We start from the raw sequence: 12,430 nt of genomic DNA, 5'->3' as shown, positions 1-12,430 counted from the left end.
ATCATATTTTTATTACTAAATGTTTCTGAAAATAAATTTCTGATATCTGAACAAACAGCTCTGTAAAAACCTTCAGCATACAGGAATCGAACTAGAAGGTTTGGTGGATGAAGCACTGCTAAAATAAAGATTTTGGACTCAGAGGAGCAGATGGGACATTTCATTGCAAATGAAAGACAGAAAGTGAACAAATATCACTAAAAACCCCAGACACTAATTTCTACATTAAGACTTTTTTAAAAATCAATTTCCTGTTTATGCAGTAATAGAAATCAGGTTTAACGTGATCATCATTGGAAAATTTTAAATCCTGACCTGAGAGTTTCCATTTTACAGTGTGGACTCTTCACTCGAGCAGACAGAAGCTTCACTCCTGAATCCTGCAGGTCAGAGTTACTCAGGTCCAGCTGTCTCAGACTAGAGGACTGGGAGCTGAGAGCTGAGGACAGAGCTTCATAGCCTCTCTCTGAGAGCTTACAGTGACTCAGTCTGAAAAATGACAGATAAACATTAAACAAACACTGTTGTTAAGTTGCAATGAGGGTGCACTAAAGAGTTATTAGATTTAGCAATTAATCCTGTGTTTTTACTGAGAGTCAACAAATGGATGACGCTGACATTTGTTAACTGACAATGGTCAATCAATTCTGGTATTCTATTGCAAATGCCAATTGGGCTCCATGTGCCGGGCAGTGCATTAGCACCAAAGTAGCTGACATATTGATCAATAACTCTCTGCTCATTAAATTATCATAAAACTATTACAGAAGTTTAACTGACTTTTTCCCCATTTAGTGGATTCTTATTGGTTAATTCTGTCAATTGATGAAAAGCACAACATATCTTGATCTCACCTCAGAGTATTCAGTTTGCAGTGTGGACTTCTCAGTCCTGCAGAAAGATACCTCACTGCTGGATCCTGCAGGTTGTTGTTACTTAGGGCCAGCTGTCTCAGTGTAGAAGACTGGGAGCTGAGAGCTGAGGACAGAGCTTCACAGCCTCTGTCTGAGAGGTCAGGGACACTCAGGCTAAAAAACAAAATAAAAACACAATTTGAAAAACTGTAATTTAATAACAAACTGTTATCAAATGACAAGTTAAATGAACTCTCTGACCAGTTACAGAGACTCAGTCTGGGGGAACAGAAAATATTTTAAAAGTCCACGTAGTAAAGAGATTAGAAATGTGGCAGATGATTATAACTTTAGACTAAAAAGGTCCCTCTCGCTCATATATTTGTTAAAACAAGAATAAACACTTATCTTGATTTACTTTGAATTTTTATTGACTTCTTATGCTGATTCATAAAGAATATGACTTCATCTGACCTGAGAGACTGAAAAACAATCAAGCATGCATGACTGAATCTGCCAGCAGCTGCAGATCCTTGGAGCTGTACTGGTGATGCTGATTGTAACATATAGAAGTGAACTCCTCTTCAGCTGAGCAATAAGACCAGAGGAGGAATGAGGGAGTTGATCACCTATGGGTCCATCACAGTCTTTGAACATCTTCAGTCAGTACAGAATGATGCTGCGAGGCTTTAACCAGCACATGAAACAGACTGGACATTACTCCAGTTTAATCTCTTCACACTGGTAACCAGTTCATTTTAGGCTTTATTTAAAGTTTTAGTCCTTACTTTTAGTCCCAGTCTATATTTCTGACTTTCTACAATCCTACAGCTCTTCTCACATCTGAGATCTTCCAGTTAAAGGCTGTTACTGGTCCCACTAACTCATTTATTCAGACTCTAGTATTCAGAGTGGCCTTTAACTAGTTTTAGGCTGTATGATGTTCAGTGTTTGCTGTTTAATGTTTTTATCTTCTGTGTTTTTATTGCCTGTTTCTATTGTAAAGCACTTTGTGGTTTTTCACCTGTGAAAGCTGCTGTATAAATAAAGTTTACTTACAGGATGATTCTGGATATGACTTTGATTAAAGCTGAAGTCCATATATGTCTAAGACACTGACATTTACTGCTGCTATCAAACATTAACTATAATATACTGTATTTAGTGCTGATGACCAGTCAAATAAATATGTTTAAGTTTTTAAGGGTCCATCACACATTACACTGTTTATGTTAAAAGTAAAGACATGAGTACAAATGTACTCACAGAGCTTTGTTGGAGGCTTTGACCACTGGCAGCAGCCTCAGAAGAGCCTCCTCTGAAGCAGAGTATTTCTTCAGGTCAAACACATCCAGATCTTTTTCTGATGACAGTAAGATGAAGACCAGAGCTGACCACTGAGCAGGAGACAGTTCATCTGTGGAGAGACGTCCTGATCTCAGGGACTGTTGGATCTCCTCCACTAGAGAACGATCATTCAGTTCATTCAGACAGTGGAGCAGATTGATGCTTTTCTCTGCAGACAGATTCTCACTGAGCTTCTTCTTGATGTACTGGACTGTTTCCTGATTGGTCTGTGAGCTACTTCCTGTCTGTGTCAGCAGACCTCGTAGGAGAGTCTGATTGGTCTGCAGTGAAAGACCCAGGAGGAAGCGGAGGAACAAGTCCAGGTGTCCATTCGGACTCTGTAAGGCCTTGTTCACAGCACTCTGGTGGAGAGATTGAAGTTTTGGTTTGTTAAATAATTTAGATTTCTTGGAGGTTGTTTGTTGTTCTTCCAGCAGATTGAGTCCAGAGTTGATGAAGGTCAGATGGACATGAAGAGCAGCCAGAAACTCCTGAACACTCAGATGGATGAAGCAGAACACCTTGTCCTGGTACAGTCCTCTCTCCTCTTTAAAGATCTGTGTGAACACTCCTGAGTACACTGAGGCTGCTCTGATATCGATGCCACACTCTGTCAGGTCTGATTCATAGAAGATCAGGTTTCCTTTCTGCAGCTGAACAAAAGCCAGTTTTCCCAGAGACTCCATCATCTTCCTGCTCTCTGGACTCCAGTGTGGATCTGTCTCAGCTCCTCCATCATACTTGACCTTCTTCACTTTGGCCTGAACCACCAGGAAGTGGATGTACATCTCAGTCAGGGTCTTGGGCAGCTGTCCTCCCTCTCTGGTTTCCAGCACCTCCTCCAGAACTGTAGCAGTGATCCAGCAGAAGACTGGGATGTGGCACATGATGTGGAGGCTTCGAGCTTTCTTGATGTGGGAGATGATCCTGCTGGCCTGCTTCTTATCTCTGAATCTCTTCCTGAAGTACTCCTCCTTCTGTGGGTCAGTGAACCCTCTGACCTCTGTCACCATGCCGACACAGTCAGGAGGGATCTGATTGGCTGCTGCAGGTCGTGTGGTTATCCAGAGGCGAGCAGAGGGAAGCAGTTTCCCCCTGATGAGGTTTATCAGCAGCACATCCACTGAGGTGGACTTTCTAGGGTCAGTTAGGATTGTAGTTTTGTGGAAGTCCAGAGGAAGTCGACACTCATCCAGACCATCAAAGATGAACACAACCTGGAAGTCTTCAAAGCTGCAGATTCCTGCTTCTTTGGTTTCAGTAAAGAAGTGATGAACAAGTCCCACCAAGCTGAACTTTTCCTCTTTCAGCACATTCAGCTCTCTGAAAGTGAATGGAAATATGAACTGGATGTCCTGGTTGGCTTTGTCTTCAGCCCAGTCCAGGCTGTATTTCTGTGTTAAGACTGTTTTCCCAATGCCAGCCACTCCCTTTGTCAGCACTGTTCTGATTGGTTCATCTCTTCCAGGTGAGGCTTTAAAGATGTCTTCTTGTCTGATGGTTGTTTCTGGTCTGTCTGGTTTCCTGGATGCTGTTTCAATCTGTCTGACCTCATGTTCATCATTGACCTCTGCAGTCCCTCCCTCTGTGATGTAGAGCTCTGTGTAGATCTGATTCAGGAGGGTTGGGTTTCCTGCTTTAGCGATGCCCTCAAACACACACTGGAACTTCTTCTTCAGGGTGGATTTAAGGTTACGATGACAAACTGAAGCTTGAAGTTCTGATAGAGAAGAAAAATAAACACTCAATTCCAAAAAGAACTAATCTTTAAAACATGTTGCTCCATCTTCCATCTCTGGAAAATGTTCATTTATCCAGCAGCTTAAATCTTTAGATAAATCCTCTTACTGCTCTGCAGACGGTCAGCCAGCTCCTCCTGCTTCATTCTCCTCAGGAAGTCCACTGTGATCTTCACAAACGCCTCTCTGCTGCTGCTCCTCTTACTCTCTAAGCATTCTGGGTAATCTGGACTCAGAACCTTCTGGATCTTCTTCAGCTCGTTCTTCACAAAAGTGATGATGTTGTCCTCCAGCAGCTGGAACAGAATATTTATGAATGAGCCAATCAGACTGAAATCATGGAGCCAAACATCAGATCCATGTTGGACACACTGACGATCCACTGGTCTACAAAGAGCAGCATGGAGATGACTGTGAACAGAACAGATGTAACAGTAGTTGTTGTACATGTACAGACCATAAATATGGAGTCCAGCTGTGTTTGATGCTGCTGGGCAGACTGACCACTGGGAACCTCTGAGCTCTGCTGGTCCACTCTGTGGAGGAACCATGAAGGATTAGATCAACACAGGATAAAGATCCAGGAGTTTCTGCTCAAATAACTTCATCTGAATCAAGTCTGTCAAGTTTTAAACTCTCAGATTGTGAACATATCAGTAATTTTCAGTCTGTTTTCATGGACGTCCTTTCAGTGGTGATGTCAGGGATGATTTTGAAGAAGCTCATCAAACTGAACCATCAGCAGATCACTGCTCCAAAACCAGAACATGATCCGAGTCTCCCTCCACCACCAGAACACCAGCTTTACTAACGTGGTAGATCAGTGTAGTACAGATCAATAACTGATGAGTCATTTGATCAAAATCACTGAGTGCTTCACGTCTGACCCTCTGATGCTTCTGTAGACATTTTGCATATTTAATGAATGTCTGACAGTTTTACATTCATTCTATGAACACAGTGGAAATGTTGTGTTATAGTCTCCATGTTGTTTCCAGCATCATAAATTCTTAAGTTCAGAAAATTAGATTCTTTCTTCACAGCTGAAAAACAACAACATTTATTCTCTATTGAAATCTGCATCGTCCACTCCAAAGGTCACAATCTGAAGGTAACATCTGGTTTTGTTCCCTGTGGTTAACTCTGAGCATCAGTATGGTGGGATTTATCCACTACATCCACACCACTGTGGTTCAGTGTTGTCCTGATGGAGTAACAGCAGCCAGTATGATCCAGGCTTTAGCTGCTGGGTCTCTGTGTGACCTCTCAGACTGTTTAACAGATCAGACACAAAGAGAATCAGAGTAGCTCTGTTCTTTAAAGACAAACATGAACCCACTCAGGTCACACTTTCCCCACAGATATGAGCATCACTGTCCTCAAACAGCAAATGACCAAGTCGAACATTTGGATCTTTTCTCTTTCATTGTTTTCTTTTTAATGAATCTTTGTAACAATCTGAGGATGTTTCAGGTCATATTTATCCAGGAAACACAAACATGTAAAGGAGTCATCACAGCTCTCTGACCTCGTTGCTCCAGGTTCACCACTGAAGTGTGGAGGATTTCCACCTTTGGACCAGTCGCTCCTCACAGACGGACAGCTGGACCCTGCAGACTGTGACCTCTGACCTCTGCAGACACAAACATGATTGAAGCAGCTGTGATCACACAGACTGCAGATAATGCAGCTGTTTCCTGTCAGTAACATCCTCTTAGATTAGAGTTCAGCTTTTTACAGGAAAACTGGACAAAACTGATTTTTGTTACAAACTCATTTTCATTTCCTCTCAGCTCACAAACACAGTCAGACAATCAACCAGAGTCAACACTGATTATAATGTCAGTGCAGAATTATTTCTGTTACTCAGTGAGTTCAGCTCTCTGACCTCGTTGCTCCAGGTTCAGCACTGAAGTGTGGATTTAGAGGTTTGGACCAGTCACTCCTCACAGACGGACAGCTGGACCCTGCAGACTCTGCTCTGTCCTCCTCTTCCTCCATCATCATCTTCAGTCAGTCTGAGAGGTAAACCACAAACACTCAGTGAGTTCACATTAACAGGAGGAACTGAGTTACAGTCGCTGACCTCTGACCCGTCATGTGACCATGAAACCAGGTCAATATGTCTGTAGGTTCAGTCATCCAGGTCATGTGATCTAAGGAGCTTGGAGAGAAAAGAGACGTCTTTAAGTTTCTGGAAGACGTTTCATCAGAGAAGCTTCTTCAGCTCTAAAACCAAACGGTGGAGAGTCCCAGATATTTAAACCTGAGAGGGAAAGAAAGCATGTCGCTGACCCACCACTGATGTTATTTCAAGGAGGAAACTGAGAGCCTTTGCACCAGGAGCACTAACATCAGCTCCAGCAATGATCCACTGATGTGTTTTTATTCCATGTATGAATGTTGTTATTGACAGAGATGACGTTTGTGTGTCAGTGATGCAGTGACTGTTGTTGTTACCTGTACAGGCTGGTTAGACTCTATGAAACAGATCATACAGATCTCTGCATGTTAGAAGAGACTATTAAAGGTCATGAATGAGACAAAGGCAGGGAGGCGTCCTTTACAGCTAAACAGCAGAGTGAGAGAACAGCCAGCACCTCTACATTTATCACATTATACAGCACATGTATGATACTGACAGGGATGAGAAGAATTTAGTGATTCTGATCCCATCATTGATATTACTTATTGATTCTCAGTAGCTCTGCTCTGACAGTCACCACCATCACTGAGCAGCATATCAAAGACATTTGTGCACATTAACTGCATGTTGTGGCTCAAATGTTTGTGCATGTTGGAGGCATTTCCTCTTTGTTGTGATCAGTGTTGGTCATTACTCAAAACAGTCATTATTACACATATTACACAGAACACTTTGATTAAAAGTAATGGAGTACGTTACTTCATTACTCCTCATAACATTACTTTGATGTTAAAATGAACAAATGAGCATGTAACAACATAAAGCTGAGGTACAGCCCCACACACCAACACAGATCCTGATGAGGTCACGTGATGTTTCTCTGAGTGTTTATGAACACAAATCAAAGATGAAACAGCACAAAGACACTTCAAAGTGATTCTACTGTAGAAACATGAACAGGTAGAAACCTGCAGCCTGACTGCTCATCACTTTGTTACCTGTTCAAGTTCAGCAGCAGCAGCTCACTTTATCATTGTGAAAACAAAAATGTCAAAAACCATTGCTATTCTCTATAAAACAAAGCATGTCCTGAACAAAAAATCATTATACACACTTTATTGTACTCTGTTGCTTCCATATATGACTTACTGTCTGGAGATATGGGCTAATGCATATAAAACGAACACTCTTCCTATTTTCAAGTTACAAAAAAGAGCTATAAGAATTATAAACCAATCAAACTATATAGAACCAACTAACATTTTGTTTATTAATCTGAATACCCTGAAATTTTATGATTTAGTTGAATATAAAATGGCACAGATAATGTATAAAGCACAAAATAACTTGCTTTGCCCCAGTACTCAGAAGCTGTTCAAAGTCAGAGAGAGTCAATATGACTTAAGGGGAAGAGATTTCTTTAAAAAAAACAAGATAAGGACAAATATAAAGCAGAGATGTGTTTCTGTTAGAGGAGGTAACCTGTGGAATAGTTCTGACAGGGATTTAAAAAGGTGTAGTTCATTTTCCTTGTTTAAAAACATGTTTAAAAATAGAGTATTAGAAAAATATATAAATCAAGAATGAAAAGAGCAAAAAAAAAAAAAAAAAACAACCTCTTGATTCTTTTGCTTTGATGTAGTTACTTATCTAAGGTGGAAAGTTTTTTTTTTTCTTGTTTGTTTGTTTGGTTTTTGCTTTGTTTTCTTATTTGCTTCAGGCCCTGTGTACAGGAGCTGCATGCAAAAAGATATTTTGTGAAAAGGGTTGGCGTAATAAGCAAATGCTTCAGCCAATACCTTTTGATTAGCCTTGTTTCATGCTTACTTGCTTTATGGTCGATTTTTGTTCTGTTTTCACTGAGATATTTGAATGCGAATCAATAAAATCAAAATCAAATCACGGTGCTGGTCTGGGGTCAGTGTTTACTCAGCTTTAACCTCACTCTGGGTTCTAGGTTAGCTTAGCGTTAGCTTAGCGTTAGCATGCTGTGTGCTAGCTTAGCGTCAGAGCTCTGCAGGTGTCTCCTGTGTAAATATTAATCACAGTGACAGTAAAGGAGGTAAAGGGCTGTGACGTCATCACGTACGCTGCGTCCTCTGTGGGCTCTGACTGAACTCAAAGTACAAACTACAAGTACACAAACACGGACGTAGCTCAGAGTGGCGGACACACTCGGCCTCGTTGGTCCAGCTGTGAGTCCGTTACCGTGAACTATGGAGCGGCAGATTTGTGCTGAACTAAGCTGCACACAGCTGATGTTAGCCAGGAAACATTACACACTGACTTTAATGGAGAGACCGGAAATACAAACACACACAGTTTGTTGTGTGAAGAAATCAAACACGAGCTGAACAAACAGTAAAGTTCCTAAAGACAAACTGTTAAAGGAGGAAACAAAGCAAACTTACAGTTTCTTCACACACCAACAACAAGCTCCACTCCACACCTGGACACTAAACACGGACACACAGGTGAGCTGCTTCCTGGAAGGAGGCGGGGCTCCACCTGAAACTCAGCACAGGTGGGAGGGGCTCAGCTCTGTGTGTGCTGATGTGTTAACTTTAAAAATATGCCGTCTGACTGCTCAGACTGAGTCAGAGTAAAGTTCACATGCTGACGTGTGGAGACATGAAACCTTGTTGTAGCTGCAGGTGTGAACACACTGATCCCAGATCAGCTCTGCTGTATTTGTAACATGAACATTTCTGCTGCAAAGCTTCAAATGTTCAGCATGTTTCTCTGTTTCCAGTCTATAGATCCAGTCACACTTTCTACCTTCACCTGTGCAGTAAAGACTGAGAGCAGAGCTGAAACCAAGCGTCCAATCAGTGAGCAGCATCAACACCTGAGCTTCATTCAGACTCTGTTATTGAAGATGTTGTTGGTACAAAGTTCATCTGCTGCTCACATGAATCCATGAAAGATTTATTTCACTGAATGTTTCTTCAAAGCTCGTTTCAACCTGTTGAAGTCATGAATGAAAGTGCAGACTGCGAGTGGATCACATGATGTTTGAGGTGTGTCATGTGACATGTTCAGTATTGTCACACATGTCTAGATTGTCCCTGATATCATAACTGCTCAAACACTGATGATTATATTTGAAGAATTATTCCTGATGGCAGCAAAGTTTGAATGGAGCTCTCTGTCTGTGCTGATTTGTCGCCCTCTGGAGGTCAAAGCACAAACTGCATGATGTCACTGTAACCACCACAGTGACAGGAAGTGTTTTTATGACTGAAACACTGAAATGATGCTAACGGCTGTCGTTAGGCTCACTGACAGCAGTGCTGATGTGTTCATGTCAAACACTGGCTCAGGTCAGACTCCTTCATCCTTCTCCAGCGTGAGGCCGCCCTCAGACCCACAGGAGCTCTGACCTTTGACCTCCTGACCCTAACCATTTTAGTCTTGTTGCATCTGCAAATCCATCCAAACTGTAGCCGAGCAAAAGAAGCTGGAAGCTGTTCTATGAATGATGTTCATCCCAGAGTTTCTGTTAAACGCTGCTGCTGTGCTACATTTGTCATTTCCTGCTTTCACTACCATCCATGTCAAAGTGCTGAACTCATCTGATCACTTTAATGCAGTAAAGCAGGAGCTGTAAGTCTGACATTTATTTACTGTCATTACAAACACACACAGCTGGATTAGCATTCAGACAAAGGGCTGAAAAAAAATCAGCATTTGATTATTATTATTATATATCCTGTCTATCTGTCAGTGCTGAAAGCAGACGTCACTGATCACATGACTCTGAGGGATGTTTCCAGCACTTCGCTGAATCTGAGCCATGAAGATTTAAGGCTCAGCTCTGAAGGCAAAGCAGGTCTGAGCCTGTGTTAGCAAGCTGTACCTAATAAAGTGGCAGCAAGGACTCAGTCAGTAATGATCAGAGCCAGCAGGGGGCAGCACAGAGAGGTGAGGAGCTGTCAGAGAAGCAGGCTCACATCAGACTGGCCATATTCCATCATCTATACCTGAAATAATCAAACACACGCAGAGCAGAAACATGTGGAAACATCTGGAGCTCAGTCTCAGTTTGATCCCTCAGAGGTTTACCTCAGTCCTGCTCCTCTACTTCCTGTTTACAGCGCACACATCATGCTGTGTACTGAGGGTCATGTGGTCAAATTGCTCGCTCTCTGTTACTCTGACAGAGAGCGAGCACAGTTATCCTAATGTGTGACATCACTTCTAACCACAGAGCATTCAGCTTTCACAGCAGCCAACATCCTGTCACACTGAGCATGTGCAAACACAGCAGCCAACAACCTGTCACACTGAGCATGTGCAAACACAGCAGCCAACATCCTGTCACACTGAGCATGTGCAAACAGAGCAGCCAACATCCTGTCAAACTGAGCATGTGCAAGCACAGCAGCCACCATCCTGTCACACTGAGCATGTGCAAACACAGCAGCCACCATCCTGTCACACTGAGCATGTGCAAACACAGCAGCCACCATCCTGTCACACTGAGCATGTGCAAACACAGCAGCCACCATCCTGTCACACTGAGCATGTGCAAACAGAGCAGCCAACATCCTGTCACACTGAGCATGTGCAAACAGAGCAGCCAACATCCTGTCACACTGAGCATGTGCAAACAGAGCAGCCAACATCCTGTCACACTGAGCATGTGCAAACAGAGCAGCCACCATCCTGTCACACTGAGCATGTGCAAACAGAGCAGCCAACATCCTGTCACACTGAGCATGTGCAAACAGAGCAGCCAACATCCTGTCACACTGAGCATGTGCAAACAGAGCAGCCAACATCCTGTCACACTGAGCATGTGCAAACAGAGCAGCCAACATCCTGTCACACTGAGCATGTGCAAACAGAGCAGCCAACATCCTGTCACACTGAGCATGTGCAAACACAGCAGCCACCATCCTGTCACACTGAGCATGTGCAAACAGAGCAGCCAACATCCTGTCACACTGAGCATGTGCAAACAGAGCAGCCAACATCCTGTCACACTGAGCATGTGCAAACAGAGCAGCCAACATCCTGTCACACTGAGCATGTGCAAACAGAGCAGCCAACATCCTGTCACACTGAGCATGTGCAAACAGAGCAGCCAACATCCTGTCACACTGAGCATGTGCAAACACAGCAGCCACCATCCTGTCACACTGAGCATGTGCAAACACAGCAGCCAACATCCTGTCACACTGAGCATGTGCAAACACAGCAGCCACCATCCTGTCACACTGAGCATGTGCAAACACAGCAGCCACCATCCTGTCACACTGAGCATGTGCAAACACAGCAGCCAACATCCTGTCACACTGAGCATGTGCAAACACAGCAGCCACCATCCTGTCACACTGAGCATGTGCAAACACAGCAGCCACCATCCTGTCACACTGAGCATGTGCAAACACAGCAGCCACCATCCTGTCACACTGAGCATGTGCAAACACAGCAGCCAACATCCTGTCACACTGAGCATGTGCAAACACAGCAGCCACCATCCTGTCACACTGAGCATGTGCAAACACAGCAGCCAACATCCTGTCACACTGAGCATGTGCAAACACAGCAGCCAACATCCTTTTTTTTTTTTTCATACTTTAATTAAATTTATGCACATATTACAATCTCTCGTTGGGAGACAACATTAGTGCAACAACATCTTGAAAAGGTTGAATAAGAAACCAATTACACAATCAGATGAACAGACATGAAGGGATATTTGTGGTTTTATGCACAGAGTCAGAATCAGACTCAGAGGTGTTCCTCGTGATGTTTGGTGATGGAAACAGTCTCATCGACGTTTCCATCACCAAACTAGAGAAACTAGTAGCTGCACGCAGCAGAGTTTAGCACAGTTGATCTCTGTGACGCATCAACAGGAACAACATGTTGTTAAACAGGACTGTATAAAGACTCAGAGTCTGACTCACACCTGAACAATGAGGCTGTGCAGCATCGTCCTGTCACACCTGCTAAACCACTCGTATCAGTTTGAGCCCGAACAGTAACACGGTCACATGACCGACGAGGCCAACGCGCCCAGACGAACGTCTTCCTCGTGGAACTAACTTGTTCCTGTTATCAGATTTGTGAGCAGCAGCTGAAACTACCACACGAATAAATGTTCTTCAAATTGTTTGATTCCAGCCAATCAATAATCTATAATCATGAGGATTCAAACACAAGAGCGGAACGTGTGGTTACATTGTAACCTTGGTTCTCTGAGTGAGAGACTCTCTCCCCTCTGTCACATATGGAACAGAGGGGAGAGAGAGTGTCGGTGTGATGGAGAACATCAGGTCCAAACATCACAGAAACAAACAAACTGTTAAAGGAGGAAACAAAGCAAACTTACA

The 12,430-nt window shown here is 43.1% G+C and overlaps 1 protein-coding gene across 1 annotated transcript in view; it reads right to left on the bottom strand.

The window, feature by feature from the left end:
• Window positions 1-12,430, bottom strand: part of LOC147337064 (protein NLRC3-like) — a 280,764-nt gene that overhangs the window by 103,045 nt on the left and 165,289 nt on the right. The window contains exons 9-10 of the mRNA XM_086285728.1: window positions 855-935; window positions 316-489 (exon numbers count right to left, since the gene is read on the bottom strand). Of these exons, the coding sequence (XP_086141854.1) occupies window positions 316-489; window positions 855-935 (255 nt within the window). The remainder of the gene's footprint in view (window positions 1-315; window positions 490-854; window positions 936-12,430) is intronic.

This window comes from Aulonocara sp. 'chitande type north' Nkhata Bay, linkage group LG3, assembly GCF_057382095.1.
Source record: "Aulonocara sp. 'chitande type north' Nkhata Bay isolate Kocher_YH1m ecotype deep benthic linkage group LG3, A_spYH_male_GT1.1, whole genome shotgun sequence".
Classification (NCBI taxonomy): Eukaryota; Metazoa; Chordata; class Actinopteri; order Cichliformes; family Cichlidae; genus Aulonocara; species Aulonocara sp. 'chitande type north' Nkhata Bay.
This window is presented reverse-complemented; position numbering and strand designations above follow the sequence as displayed.